This window comes from Sturnus vulgaris, chromosome 3 (assembly GCF_052056855.1).
Source record: "Sturnus vulgaris isolate bStuVul1 chromosome 3, bStuVul1.hap1, whole genome shotgun sequence".
NCBI classification, from domain to species: domain Eukaryota; kingdom Metazoa; phylum Chordata; class Aves; order Passeriformes; family Sturnidae; genus Sturnus; species Sturnus vulgaris.
The window spans coordinates 58231129-58247264 of record NC_142245.1 but is presented as its reverse complement, the minus strand read 5'-3'; the positions used below and the strand labels follow the sequence as shown (position 1 = coordinate 58247264).

Here is a 16136-nt window from a genome sequence, read left to right as displayed (position 1 = left end):
TTCAACATGTGGGGGTGATATCTTAAAGGCAAAGACATTTCCAACCAGGCCATAGTTTCTGGAATTTTCTTTGTGTATTATACCTGTTTCCATTTTGGTCCATGGAAATATTTGGCTACTTTTTAAGTTCTTATATGACTGTTATTAAATATTACTTGTCAGTGAACAGTGTTCTGGTAATCCATGACCTTTAAGCCTGAATGCTTAACAAACCACATGGTAGTCTCTCTGTTTTCTGCTCTTACCACTCCTGAAAATTAAGGTGTGGAGGTAGCTGCTATTTTTCCTGGTTTCATGAGAAGACCATTTTGCAAATAAGACACTTGAACAAAGTTTTTCCTTGCAAGCCACCCACTATAAAGTTCCATTTCATTGCTCTTCTTATATTAGTAAAAAAAGCCATCCAGAAGTCTCTGGTAATCATGTGGTTACTAAGGTTAAGATCAATGTGTATTTAGGATGTGTGCAGATTTTCTCCATTTTGCTGGGTTTGCATTTTCATTCTTTGGAAAGCAGACTGTTTCAGTTTCCTTTCTTGTGTTTTAAAACAAACATTTCTCTTCTGGAATTTCTCATTTAACTTGTAAGCATACTGATATCGCTTTTAAAAAATATTAACATTCATTTGCCTTACAAATTGTGGAAAGCTTATTTAACAGGGCAAGGCTCTACACCACAAGGCTCAGGTTCTTTTCCTGGGTGATTCGCATATTGGAAGTCTAAACATGCCTTAATAATTCTCAGTGTTTTGTTTGATTATGGTTCAATAAGCTTATAATGAGACCAACTAAAGTGTGTTGTGAGAATTAATTTATAGATGTCCTGATTAACTTTATTTTTTAAATTTATAATTACTAAACACTTCCAGCTGGTACTTTTTTGAGTAAGATTGAGATTATTGAATGATGATGATGATGATCTACAATGATGTAGATCTAGAAATCTTTACAGCACTTCATCTGCCTAGCAGCCTTGAACTATTTGACATCCTAATTACTATTAATTATTTTCATTTGGCTGTTTTCATTACTGTAGCTTATTTCTTCTGTGTTTCCTTTTAACTTTAGAAAGGCATTAGATGAGGGCATCATATAACTCCTTAATGACATGTGAGTAAACTACTGATAGCATTTGTAATCCCATGATCTCCACCTGTGCTCTGAACTTGCTTCTTACCTCACCTCTGAGCAGCAATTTTGAGTGCCAGCTTCTGAGAAAAAAATCCTGTAACTACTATGTGGAAGTGCATGCTGGCTGATAAAATAAATGTGGGACATGGTTTTTATCAGTGGTTTTCAACTTCAATAACTTAGTGTGCTGAAGTGTCTTAAGTAGAGTTTCATGTGAGTTTCTGTTCCCAGTGATTACCCATAATCATCTGTACAAATGATGGACCATTTACAGGACTTGTCTGTGTACAATCTATCAATCACAGTTTCAATTTTAGTGCTTTTAATGCATCTTTGTCAAATTACAGTTTGATTTAATTGACAGCCTACCTTCCAAGGTGTCTTTTTAAGATGGGAGATTTTAGCAAGGAATTCCTGCAGTTGAACAAAGGAGTATTATTGAACTCTGACTGTGTTTCATTAGAGCAAAAATTCACTGTGACAAAGAAGGCAGAAATCCTTGAGAGCAGTCCATCCAGGCAGGGTGGAGACAGACACCAGACATCTTTGCATCCAGACAGTTCAGTGCTGGATCATCTGGTGTCAAAAGAAAGGACATAAGATCCTGGACTGGTGGAGCTGGCATTGTAGCACGTGCTTCCTCCCGCCCTAGTCCTAGAAGGGAGCTGTGGGACAGTGCTGGGAACTGATACAGGCATCCTCTGACCCTGGGGCAGGGGCAAGAGGATGTGCAGAGTTTGCTTTAAAGGCTCAGGCTCTAAAGCAGCGAGGGGGGAACCCACAGCTGCAGGAAGCTGTTCTGCTGTCTCCCAGCCATGCACACTGGCCGGGCAGTTGTCCTTGCCCAGGGCCCCTATGAATGGATTCAGTGCAACAGAGTGTTGAGGGACTGGGTTTTCCAGGGCAAATTCTTGAGTTCATTTCCTGAGATTAGCTGTGCTCTGACAGCTTGAGGTCCTGTGACAAGATCTCCTGACTGTTAAATTGTTGACATTGATGTGCCCTAGAAATTTCCAACTTTGTATGCGACTGTGCCTGTACTCATGTCTGCATGGGCACAACTGTTCAAAGGCAGCATAAACCAAAGAAAGCATGTGTTTTCAAGGTGCAAGGCATAGTGTTAGGACTCAGGAATTCCTCACTGCTAATTTTGGCTGACACATAACTCCCCCTGTGTCTTTCCATGCGTGTGGGTGAAGCCAAGGGGACCTACTAGGGGTCACTACTTCCAGGCCTTAGTAGCTGCAAGTGGGACAGTGTTTTAACATCTATAATATAGATGAGGAAGTTGATTATCGAAAATCTGACCCTCCTGAATAGCTACAAAGAAAAAAAGACTTTTTTTAAAAATCCACTTCTCTAGGTAAAATTCAAATTAATACTGTTAACTTATTTACAAACCCCTAACTGTGTGAAGTGGAGGGAGATCTCTGTCATGATCGCCTTACTCTGCAGTGCTAAACAGTGGAAATAAAACTTACATTTGCTTCTCTATTTTTAGTCTTTCCTCATACCATGTTCTCACGAGTGCTCCCGCCATCAATCTTTGCCCTTTCTGCATGCAGTCAGTCAGCAGAGTATCGCCTTACTGTGTCACGCTTTATTGCCGCCACCCGCGCGCTGCGTGTGAGCCCGCTGCACGTGTAAGCTGGCACCTCTGGGGAAGCTGGCTGGAAGCACAGGTGAGCTCGGAGTGGATGCTCCACCATCTGCCCAAGGGCTGGTGCTGGTGAGGTGGCCTCCTGCCAGCTCAGAGACTCCGCTCTTCTGCAGGGATGTTGGAAATAAATCAATCACAAACCACATCTAGTGTCAGCCTGTGCAAAGCAGACGGGTTACTTTGGCTGCTCCCGTTTGGAGGGTGGCTGGCTCTCAGTGCTGGGAGGTCTTCTCTCTCCATGTGCTTTTCCCTTGATGGCAGAGTTAGTGCTCTCCAAGCACGTCCTTGGGCATGTTGGTGTGTCCTCTGAAGCCCACCTGCAAGGCCTGGCACACCCATTTCCCACAAGGGCAGAGCTTTGCTGCTGCTGACCAGTGGCAGTCTAACATGCACGGTACCCAGGGGTATAAGGCAAATGGAAGGGGTGAGGAGGAAGCACACGGAGTGCAGGAGCTTTCTGCTCACACTGCTGAAGGGAGCAGAGGAGGCTGTGTCTCCAAGCCTGCCTTGTCCTCAGAAAGACCCTGGCTTAGGCTGTTGGTCAGTGGCAGGATTGTGCTGTGCCTTTGTGGGCATAGCCCCAGGTAGGGGCTGCTCTTTCAGATTTGCCCATGCTTTGGTCTCTGTGAGGGTTTTCCAGCTTCAGATGTCTGTATAAAACAATCCACCAAATACCAAGAAAAGCAGAAAGACATGCTCATAGGATTTTTCTTTTTTTATTTAGGTTTCTGGGTTTGCATGTAGTGCATCTGTAGTTTGGTCAGTGCAAAGATTTTTAGATTTCAATATCTTGGACTCATATAGCCAAAGAAACCAGAGCAAGATAGCAAAGTATGCTTAGTATACAAATGCACATTGCTTTTGCAGAGCACAGCAGTACTTTAAATAATTGAAAAGAGCTGCAGTGAGCTGCCCTGTCCAAAATTCATCATTGTGGGCCACCTGTTTTGTGGATAGCATGCTATTCTTTGAACCACAAGGCATTCAGAGTATGCTGGATAAATTGATAGATAAAATAAATAATGGGAAAAAAGAATAGGAAAAAATCAGGCAAAAGGTGAATTGATACACATTATAGTCACCTATATAATTAGCAGAATAAGCACTGAGAAGCATTTTATAGTGTCTATTCTAGTGTACATCTGTTGCCCGACTTCCTTAGTTTACAAGTGTGTGGCTGGTTTGGGCAGCATGGCTCTAGCTAGCAGGCTACCAACAGGATCCATTTTGTGGCATGTTTTCCTTCTAGCCTGCAGTCTTTTCCTCCTAGTATGGAGGTACTGCTTAGGTGGCCAAGGCTGCTGAGCCATTTCAGTGGTTCCTCTTCTGCACAGCCATCTGATTTTGGCCAAGCACATCTTTGCTGGGTAGAGGGGAGTTGGGAAAAAGTGTGACCATGTGTATGGGGTAGTATCTAGGAGTAAAAATTGCTTTACTAGTAGCTAGGGAATATCAGAAAACTGAGGGTCTGAGTGATGCTATGGCACTGCCTGGGTTGTGTCCTGCTCTTAAATAGTATATATGAACTTATATAGTATGTAGTCTATATGTCTTTTGCAGAGCAGGATGAAAATTGATTCTCATTTTAAAAGGCAGTGTGGCTTTTACCCATTTTTTCAGAATTACTATGTTAATATTAGCATTAATATTATCCCTTTTAATGTGTAATTTTAACATTACCACAGTAATGACTAACTTATACTATGGTCTAAACAACAACAGATGAAATTTTTAAAGTTAAGTATGTGTATGTGTTCAAAGGAAAACCAGGGTGGCTAGATGAAAATGTCCCACTAATTTGCATTTGGTTTCTAAAGTTTGGTCATGGAAAACATTAATCAATATGAGAAAATAATTTTCCTCATTTTGTACTCTTCTTGACAGTTTTCTCTTATTTCTGATTAATATAATTATATTTTTTAGCCTCTAAGGTTAGTGTTTTCATAATTTCATTCCTGTAGAGATTTATGGTTTTGCATGTGTGATTGTGGAGGAGGAGACCATAGTTAGAATATGCAGCTTCTACCAGACATTCCTTTGGATGGATTTGGCATGATGAAAGACGAATGGGGAGAACGTCAAACCCAGCAAAAAAGGCAGGGCAGTCTGGCAAGACTCTCCTAATTTTTGGAGAGTTTCAAGGAAAAGGGAGGAGAAAATTGTGCAATACTATGAGAGCAAACCATGGTCCATAAATCGGTCTAAGGAGATGGACATTTGTGAGGGTTTTTTTTCTCCTATAAAGTAAGCTAAATGTTTATGCCATAACTGCAGAGAAGCAGTAAAAGGCAAAGGTTATAAACAAATCGTTCCGTGTTGACAGAGGGTTCATAGATGCTGACAAGAAACAAATAAAGTGAATAAGGCCAGTACTCTGTTCTGATAAATTTCATTGATTTCTGCACCATGTCATTGCGTTTGCAGCCTGCCCTGTTATCTTGTAGCTCCAAACCTTTCATTATTGCTCCAGATGATAACAGCTGTTGATACACAGCAGTGACTACCATGGGGGTAAAGTACCATTTGCTAAGAAATAATTAGGAAAATCCCCATGTCTGGATAGCTTTGATCTGCCTGTGGTGTTGTCCTTGCAGAAGATGTTATATGCCGATACTGCATCTGTTTCCTGGATGAGTTCATGAAGCCTTTATGGAGCACACGTGCACTATAAAGTAGTGTAACCAGACAGGTCCCACTGGCTGAGTCACTGCAAGCAGTGTGCTGCTGTGTGAGGCCTGGTCTGCATGACACCAATATGTTAAGACTGTCCAAGGTCCACTTTTTTCACAAAAACTTGGACACCTGGAGCTTTTTGATGTGTGTCTACTGCAGGTATCTGCTTATACCAATAACAACAACATAAACACGTCTGTAGTCTCAAGTCAGTAATACTGACAAAGATAGAAAGGTAAACCAGGAAAGTAGTCCCCAAATTGTCAATTCCTAGCAGTATACCTATACCTATGAAGTATAAGGTAGCTCTGAATCCCAAGCGTTTTGAACAAATAACCATCTTCCCTTACCCCAGGTAAGCTAAGTTGTTTCTGGTTTGTTTCTGGTTTGAGGCTGGATGAAGAAGGGGGCCTGAAGCACATTTTGAAGGAACTTGTAGCCAAAGGGAGCACAGGCTGTGGGTGGGTGGTGTATATAGGCTGATACTGGCATATGTTACAGGAGTGCAGGAAAACTGCCAAAGCACCTGCAGGCTGCTGCTTGGCAGCAATATTAGTAAGGTACTTGGTTCCCTCTTTCTTACTAATGATTGGTAAAAGACTGAGAAGAATATGAATATGTGGAGGAAAATCAGGATAGGAGGACAGAAGGAGCAGAAAACAGTCATGCATATAACATTGTCTACAGTACTGGAAAAAATAACTGTGGACTGTTTGTTTTTTTGAAGAAACCCAAGCTCTAAGTATGCTGAGATGAATGAATTGGAAAGGAACTACTCTTTATTCATTAAATGTGCTGTATGGAGTTACTTTTTGTAAGATTTCCATTCTTCTGCAGCCCAACCTTGTTATATCAGCTCAGGGTGCTGCAGTGTCCCTGCTGCGCTAAAAATGTATTCAGAGAATCACAATTCCACTGGAGCTTTTCTATTCTTTGCTTTTAAATGATAGAGATGTGTCTGTGGTCAGAAAAAGGTTATTTGTTTAATCCTACTACTGGAGTAGACCTGAATATATTATCTACTTCTGCCTTTGACCCAATGTATTGCTTGCTGCATTCCTGTCTGCCTCACCATCCTGAAACTTTTTATTATTCTGCAGCTTCTGAGATGAATAAAAAGCTGAAGTTCAGGGAGCCTGTGGATGTGATTCCAAAGACTTCCTGCACAAATATATTTCAAGGTCAGGTGTGGGCTGTGAGGCTGCTGCCAGCCGGGAGGGAAGGTAGAGTAAGGTTGGATGCTATCACAGGAGAGATGAGGTGGCTAACCAAAGACTTGCCTGCCTATTGCCACTCGTTGCTCTTCTTAAAGACACTGAGCTTAGAATAGACTTACTTGCTTTCCCCTGGCAATAAATACTGAGTTTTGGGGGTGATGAGGGCTACGTTTAACTGGAGGTGATGACAGAGTGCGGATTATTGATAGGGGGAGGGGGTAAGAAATTCTGCTGATACCTAAATCTGAATCTTGGTTACACCTCTGACTTTGCTGACTTCAGCTGAACAGAAGGATATGGGCATGGAGGCTTAAATGCTGTAATTCTTAACCTTCCTTATGAGGACATCTAGAAACCAAAAGTCAGATCCTTGGTTGATTTAAACCCTTTGTCTTCACAGAGTTTACACAGAAAATAACTCTAGGCCAGTGTATGTGTTCTATAATACCTTTTTGTATATGACTCTGGAACACAGTTATATCTTGGAAGTTTTCATGGTCTTGTTGGCATTTTGCAGGGTTCCTTTCTTGCAGCACCCTGGAATGCTCTGTTGTTTTTGGGAGGTTGCCACACCACATTGTCTAGCCACAGGCAAAGGATTTTATTTATTTTTATTTCACATTGTTTCAGCTGTTTTCACTTTTATTTCCATACTCCAGCAGAATTCTTCATGAATGTGGCAGCACATCAGGTTTCTTGTTTCATGAGCTGTAGTTAGTTAAATAGCCTGCTGGATTTGTTTGCCCTTATGTGAGAATTTTAATACTGTAGCAGTAACAGAAGAAAAGGTGACATTGAGCTCTTATCAAAGTGAGGGAAGAGGTGGGAAAGTTGTTCTCCCAGAACACAGCTGATCTGAGCTTTTTCTAGCTGTATTGGTCTTATTCAAATAAAGTCCCTGGATGAGAGTCTATCGGTCTTGTAAGTGCAAAAAGAAATTTTTTGCTAGCATATATAGCAATGTAATTTGCAGTGTAACTGTATGTGTGGTAAATTGCATGGACATAGATACATTGAGATCTGTCTTCTACACACTCTGCATTCTTTGGTAACCATGATTTTTTAAAAAGTAATTTATTCAGTGGTTGCTTTTCTGAGCTTCTATTGCTTGTGTGCTTTCTGTTCTGAGTTATGTAGCTTTTCTGTTACTAAGACTGCATTAAATGACATTCTTCATCTCTTCTACATTTTTTTGTCTTTGAGCCAGCCAAATGATCAATTTAACTGTCACTGTGAATGAAATTTGAAAACATTTGTTTATCAGTAGGAAGAGAAACATTGGCTGTTCCGTCTAAGAGGTATAACTTAGCTTTCAGTCTTTTGTTATTGTCTTGGTTTCAGGGAACAGATAAGTACTGTTACTGTTCATAATAGAGTGACTGTTCACAGAGGGGCTGCTGAAGGCTTTATTGTAATTATAAGGTGAAACTGATATTCAGAGACTCATCTTGTACCATAAAAAATAGCTCTGTTTACTGATCTAGGAAAGGAGGAAATGTCTGAAGCCCTCCCTCTCATTTCTCTTGTAGGATTACCTAGACTGTATCACTGATCAGACCAAGCTCTCCCTGGGAACAGAGGAGCGATCAGCCCTGTTTGGAAACATACGGGATATCTACCATTTCAACAGGTAAATTCATTTTTAACTAAATGAAAACATTTCAATAGCCTGTGATAACAAGAAGGAGCAAACCAGCCAAAGTCACTTTTGTTATTTTAAAATGGCCAAGAGTTATAAATTGAGAAGTAATCTAATTTTAATTCTAAGCAAAGTTGGTTTGTTGACGCCAGATTTTTTTAGCTGTTTATTTGATGCATCAAAAGTTGCTTCCATGTACTTTTTTTGCTTTTATGCTGGGTATTTACATGAATGTAAGCCTAACCTGCTCTGTGCTTTAACTGAGCTTAATGCAAGATCACTGTAAAATAAATTCTTGCCTTAATGAAGTGATGTTTTATTCCTACTATATTGGCTCCTTTTATGAACCTACGTGCATCACCTAGATCTGGCTTTTGTAGTGTTTTATGCTACTAGGTACTCCCTGGATTAATTTCTCAAAACTGTATTCAAGTACCTTTCCTTCATTGAAGTTTTTTTGTTCAGTGTCTTTCCAGTCTTGAAAACTGTGCAGATGGGATTCTGGTGTATACTGGGAACCTGAAGTAAAATGTCTTGCTTGCATAGCTAGTGCCACATTGTGTGGGATTTCAGTATCTGCAGTTTGAGGAGCATACTATTGCTACTTTTCTCTGAATCCTCTGTTGCTATAAAAATTATTAACTTGGTCAGCATTTAAGGAAAATCTGACTGTTCAATTGGTGCAGGAAATACATTGACATGAAGTTCCCACATCTTTTATATACCAATACTCCTGTAAAAGCTCTCTTACAGCTTTGCTATAGTTGACAAAACATCTCCCAAAATACTGTGTTCTTTGAAGAACAGCAGATAATTTAATTGAATCAAAAGAGGCTTCTGAAGTGGAGCACTTGTGTCAAAGATCATCTTCGATGTTTTCCCATCATCATGGGAAGGTACTTTGAAGGGCTTCAACTGCTGGGATTGCTGTTTAGTGTTAAAGGAAAGAGTGAGAATGGATCTATTCAGAATTTATGGACAAAGATGAAATCTTAAGTCTTTTCCTGAAGCTTAAAATAGCTAGTGCAGGGTAATGGAAATATGCTTAACTAGAAAGCTGCTGTGTCCTGCTTCAGCTACAACAACTGGCTTTACTGAATGTCTAACAGCTGGAAAATACATAGTGAGAGCATGCTAAAACAGGCTCAAGGGCTGTTTTAGAGCCATAAGACAATGATTGTGAGCTTACAGATTCCCAGTGGTCACAGAATGGAAAAACACAGTCCTGGCCATTATATTTCTAATCCTTCAAAAGCTAGAAAAATGACAGACTTGATAGCTAGGATGCATTTATGCCAGCTTCATTGCAATATTGCCTACTAAAAATACCTTCAAATATGATCGGTTGTTGTACAGAATTACTGAGCTGTGCAAAAAAAAAAAATTGCAGCAGTTAAAACTTAAAAGAAAAGCAGTTAGGGGCAATTTTAGAGATAAATCTGTTAGAATGGTTAAAACTTACTGGAAAGTTGTCCAAGGCATCTAGTAAATTACTAATGTATTTCAGGCCTTCTGATATAAAGTTCTGCTTGGAAATTCCAAGTTCTTAAAACTGAACACTCACTGTAGTTCCCAATATAGCTTCAAGGATTAAGTTTACTCCAGTGTGAAATTTGGCATGTAGCTTCTGGGTCCTAAATATACTCTAGAGCCTTTTTATTTATTCTTAGCTTCAGAAAAAGGTTCACTTGGCAGTTCTGTATTAGTAGTTTCAGGTGTTTTTTGTGAGTATGATTTTATAGATTTAGAATTACCTTGTTTTTTCTCATCTTTGAATTTGACTGCTAATCAGTAATCAAAGGTTTCAGTCTTGGGGTTTTTTCTGACTTGCAGATCTGAGAAATTTCATTTCAGTAAATGGACATTTCACTCAGCTAAACTACCTAGGATTTTCAAGTGGTGTGTTGAATGGCAAAAATGGTGGTCATCATGGTAACGGCTAGTCCTGTGATCATGACCTTTTTGAAAAACTATTTCTTTCTGAATTTTGTGGTGGCAAGGTCTGTCTTCTTCTGAGAAGAGGCCATCATAAAACTCTATCCAAAAAAATCAAAGCATCCTAAAAGGCATCGTAATAAGGCTTCCATTCATTTGACTTGAAAAGATAACCAATGCACTCTATGCAAAATTGTCAGTCTTTATGCTTTCCTTTCTGATCCCAAAGGAGTTAGCATTAGCTCCCAATGGTGTTTGTACAGATTCAGGTTTTCCCAGCCCATAATAACCCAAGCTATATAGCTCAGTACATGATCGTAACAGGCCCTGGCTGCTGTGTCATGCTTCAGTCTGAATCTTGTTAGTGACCCAGCTGAAAGAGCACAGAGCTCCTCCAGCAGTGCTCGCTCGTGCTCCCTGCCTGCCTGCCTGGCACAAACCAGCTGCAGAGGCCAACAACTGTGACCAGCACAAAACCTCTGCATATTCAGGTGAACAGGGACCAACACTTTTCTCTATTGTTCTTTCTGCCTCCTGCCAGGTACTTAAAAGTAGCCTATAATAATAGCCCTACTCTTTCACATCAGCTTGGTGTTATAGAGATTTATTTAAGGTTTTCAGGATTCTCGAGCATGACAATTTTGCTGTTTTTGCAGTGGCAGACTGCTCTTACCAATCCTGTTCTTACCATCCAGATGAGACAGTATAGAGTGCAGTATAAGTAACAAACTCTTTTCAAAATCAGCCCTTACACTATGGGCTTGGGCTGAAGACACAAGCCACTAGTCTGTTTAACACATACAATGGAGTCAATTGCATGAATATATAAAATCGTTAAGTGTTCCTCTTCTGTACCATGAAGGAGAAATGATGTGGTTTTTATCAGAGACCAGAAGGAATAAAATGACAGTCCAGGTGCTACACAGTGTAAACCATCAGGAGAATGTCTGACTGCCACATAACAGGAATGCCCTGAGCCTGTTTGGCATGTTTGATGTTGTTTCCAAAACTCGTGTGTGAGACACAGTCATTCAGTATAACTAATGGCTATGGTCACCATTGCTACAGCTTGCTTCTTTTGCTGATGTAAATGAGCTTCATGAGTGTGGGATGTCAAACAAAGGTCATATTTTTATTCCCATTTTGATGAAGGGATTGAGGTGTAGAGGTTAAATTGTCACTGTACAAAGTGACTCAGTGACTGCTGAACCTAAGGTCTTTGTTCCTTGTGGCTGCATGTTGATTTCTCCCTTTCCTTCCTCCAGTAATTAGAGAAGCAAAGAACAAGTCAGGAAACTCTTCTGGCTTACTGTTTTTTGTACATGCAGAGGGAAATTGTGTCTGCTTACAGGGGAAAAGGGTAGTTCCCTAGACACAGGCGTAGAAACTCTTAAGCAAAACTTTTTTCAGGGAACCAGCTGTGAACTGGGAGAAAAGTATCCCTAAATGGAAAATCATCTGTGGAAATGTGTGTGTATTGGGGGGGGGGAGGGGGCGGGAGAAGAAGAGGGTGAGGAGAAGAACAAGAAAAAAATTCTTTTAGAGAACAATTTGGCAGAAAACTCAGTTTCTTCTCTCATTTTTCTGAGTTGTCTTTCAGTAAGACTGAAAACTCTTTGGATCAGGGAGATACCTCTGAGGTTTTCTTCTTCTACTTTGAACTCTTTCTTTCACTGAATTTGCTTTCAATAATTGAGTTTAATTCAACAGCAAACAGGCTCCCTTATTACTCTGCTCTTGTTCAAATGAATTAATTTTCTCTTTGGCATGTAAAAATTATAAAATCCTCTCATGTTGTTTTTATGCATGTAGAATATATATGTGTATATATTCCCTTACAGAAAACTTCTTCCAGGCTAACTATTTTATCTTCAATGAAGAAACCCACTTAAAGTAGACTTATTTTCCTTAGTGAGCTTCATAACATTCTTCATGTATGAGAAATGCATCCCCAGTTCTCACCAGTATTTTTCAGAGCAGTTAATCATCTCCCTTGGTCAAGTAAAGCTTGGAGAACATAAAAAGGACAGTTCACGTGCTTCAGTAGCTTTTAAATTTTCTTAGTTTTATATCGTGTTGGTTGATATTCAAGCTACACAACTGACTGCACCACTGTGATTATTGTTAAAGAGCTGTAGTTACAGAGTCATGGAATAGTTTGGGTTGGAAGGCACCTGTAAAGGTCATCTAGTCCAGCCTCCTTGCAATGAGCTGAGACTTCTTCAATTAGATCAGGTTCCTCTGAGCCCCACCCAACCTGGCCTTGAATGTTTCTAGGGATGTACCTGAAGGAAGGGGCTCAGCTTTGCTTAGCAGAACAACCAATCCATGGTCATCCTAATGAGCTGAATTTTTAAATAGTGGGAATACCATTTCCTTATAGTTCTCTGCCTGCAAATAAAAAACACCCAACAGCTTGGGGGGAAAAGGACATCAAGGTTTTTTTTGTTCCCTTTGTAGGACTCCCTGCATCATTAAGTGCTGCCATGAATAGCACAGCAGTGTCTGGTTCTGAATATACAGGTGTGTCTATTCCAAGGTATGCCATAATTGTCTTACCTTGTCCTTTTCTTTGTTTTAGTGAACTTCTGCAAGATTTGGAAAACTGTGAAAATGATCCTGTGGCTATAGCAGATTGTTTTGTTTCCAAGGTAAGTCTGCAGCACCAGTTGCAGAGTGCTGTGGGGTAAATAAGATTAATTTATTAGCTTTTGACACCTAATCCTGATATCTTGTGTATTGTTAACCAAGAAAAGTCAGCAAATCTCTGGACATGGAAGGAATTTGTCTTCGTAATTGATAAAGATATGGCTCTGATTTGCATTACTAAAAAATCAAACAAAGGTGTTGTTTTCTTCTATAAGTGTATCTGCGCTTGTGGAGCTGTTTATTGAGTTAATTTTTAGGGTTTGCTTTTTGGTTAAATATTACAGGGGTCCTCTGTTTTACTTGCATCTGTTACTGTAGGTGATCAAGTGGTACTCCAGTTTTGTCTTGTCATCTTAAAAACAACTAGAGAATAAAACTTGGCTGCATTCTTAGAAAAGGCAGTAATATTAACATGGAAAATGTGGCCATATTGTTTTCTGAGAATTTTTCCTGAAACCCACAACTATGCCTTAGATTTTCTTTTTAAATGGAATAGCCCAAAGTCTAGCCTTCAGATTCAAATCCCATTCTCTCTGTAATGCTTTGAATTATCTGAACATTGATAGGACATCTTGATTCTGTTGAGCAATACTGAAGCCAAAAATATGGAATATGGGAAGTTGTTAGGTGCAGAAGAAATGTGGAGAAGAGGGTGACCTTTATTGTAGGAAACACAGAGGGCCAGTCAGGGAGAAGAGGAATGGCTATAATGAGTAGGACACCAAGAAATTAAGTAGTTTGGTTTACAGATAATGCTACTTCACTGCAGACTTCACCAGAGAATCTGCATATATCTGTAGAGCCCAAATGTGTTTGAAAAATAATGCTGTCTCTGTGGTATTTCTGGGGGAAGAGGGGTCATGTAGTTGTTTAAAGTTGAATCATCTCTTAATAGGTATGTTTGCCTTTTTGTATAAAAAAAAACAAACAAAAAAACCCCAAAAAACAAAATGAAAAAAACAAACACAAAAAAACCTCCAAAGAAACCAAAAAGCCAAAGCCTGTCATGTTTTATACTTGTCCTGAACTCATCATTGCCGGCACCAAGCACTCAATGTAATAAGTCTAACACATGGATTTAGGATTAACTGGACCACCCTCTCATTAATTCAGTAATTTGTTTGGCACTGTTGTGACATAAGGGATTTTATAGTAAATTAGAGTGATGATACCAGCTAAGTGCTGCTGTTTCACCAGATCTCTTGCTTCAGCTGAGTTTGAGAAAGATGTAATTTATCTAGTAATTGGTCTTTTGTAAGCACTGGGAGACTTTAGTGTTGGCACCACTACTACAAAAGTAGGATGCAGTTTTGCTCCATTGCAGTGGGGTTTATAGCATGTTTTTATTGCTAGTCTGGATACAGATAGCCTGGATTGAATTGAATTGATTGAAGGAGAGAGAGAATGGGATAAGGGCAAGTGCAAAGTCCTGCTTCTGGATCAGAATAACCCCATGTGCCTGTTGAGTCTAGCTGACTAGAAAACAGCTTAACAAAAAGGATCTGGGGTCCTGGTGGGCAAGAAATTGTGAGTAAGTCAGCAGAGTGCCTGTGCAGTGAAGGCCAACTGGGAGGCCTTCAGGTTATTTACGGATAAAACAGTTTGGAGCTGGTAGATATTTCTGCTGTATTGCTTGCTTATAGCTGGGGCCACTGGGACTACTCCTGCTGGGATGCAAAACAGAGATGGTGCAACTGATAATAAGAAGTCCAGGAAAAAATTGTGTTCTCATTCAAATTGGCCTGAAAGGGCTTGTCTGGTAGACTTTCTGGCCATTAGTTCCAAAACCCATCTGCATATCATTGCTTGTGCCTTTTGTTCCCCTGTCAAATGCTTTTAGCATTTGTATTATTGGCAGGCAACTGCCTGATGGCTCCAAAATTGCTTGAGATTGCAGTACTAACATGCATTTTTTAGCTTCATCCAGACAAGTGCAAATACTTAAAAGCAAAATGAAACAATACCAAAATACCCTACAGTTCTGGTTTTGGCCATGAGGATTTCATTACAGCAACCGCTGACTGTCTTAACAAACTCCAGTTGTCCATTCTTGGTTGCTTGTGCCTTCCCAGCACCAAGAAGTGGAAATAAAACTGCCTTTTTTGGCAGCACGTGCTCCTTCAAAGTCCTTACGGGACTTTGGCCATTTATTGTTTCATTGCTTCGAGTGCGTTAGATCTTCGCTGTGAGTTAAGCACGGGGGTATTATCAGCTGAAGTCATAGCACACAGCCTTAGCTGATGGATGTAGCTGTGCTGCACCTCCTTGAATGCTTCCAGTGGAACTGTGCTTAGCTTACACGAGCTCTGGACCCAGTGCCATTTCTTCACCCAACTGTGACTATTGTAGGTGTTGCGAGTCTTAAGACAGGTATAACCAAGTTTTCACTGTAGTTTCACTGTGTTTGCTTTTTGCACTCTTAAGAAGCTCAGTAACAGCATAAAGTAAAAGTTGTTTCTTTCTTAGGACTCACAAAAGTTGGTGTTTGCCTGTATAACAGAACAGTTATGGTTAAAATAACTCTGGAGCTTATTGTATAAAACGTTCTATATTTGTGAAGATGTGGGGAGCTTGGTTTTTGATGTTTTGGATCGTTTTCTTTGAACTTTGCTACTTGGTTTTGCTCAATAAAATTTCTTGTATAGCATATTATACTTCTCTCACACAATCATACATGACTGTGTTTCCTGTGTATAACTTTCATGCTTCAGTAGTAAAAAGCCTTGTAACTTTTAAGGGAAAGGATTATCAAAATATACTTCAGTGTACTTTGAACAAAAACACATCATTGAGGATTTGAATCTTTATCTTAACATTTCTTGAGCTGAGTGCCCAAAGTAAATAGCCCCTAAAATGGCAACTTTGATTTATTAACAGACTTTGGCAATGTTTTTAGTCTAAACTAGCCAGTAACACAAAACTCATTAACCAATAAAATAACGGTGCAAAGCTGTGACTTTATTGAAATGTAAATATTTAATAGCAACTTACAATGTTGTATTGAATCTGTCTGCTTCAAATATTTTAATACATTAATAACTCACAAGCAGATAGACACAAATGCAGAAAAGCACACTTATTTTAAAACCTGCTATCCAACTATGAATTGCAGTCTTTCTTCCTTAAGATCCAGATGATGTGGATGGGTGTTTGTTAAACAGTGTGGGATGGCTGCTGCATGGAAATAACCTGCCTCTGAGAGGAGTGTCATACTAGTTCAGTTTATACCAGTT

At 39.8% G+C, this 16136-nt stretch overlaps 1 protein-coding gene across 5 annotated transcripts in view; it reads left to right on the top strand.

Annotated features, from left to right (window-relative positions):
• Positions 1–16136, top strand: part of PLEKHG1 (pleckstrin homology and RhoGEF domain containing G1) — a 126479-nt gene that overhangs the window by 88785 nt on the left and 21558 nt on the right. For all 5 annotated transcript variants that reach the window (XM_088161729.1, XM_014874195.2, XM_088161730.1 and 2 more), the window contains 2 exons: positions 8210–8310; positions 12836–12905. In XM_088161729.1, the coding sequence (XP_088017855.1) occupies positions 8210–8310; positions 12836–12905 (171 nt within the window). The remainder of the gene's footprint in view (positions 1–8209; positions 8311–12835; positions 12906–16136) is intronic.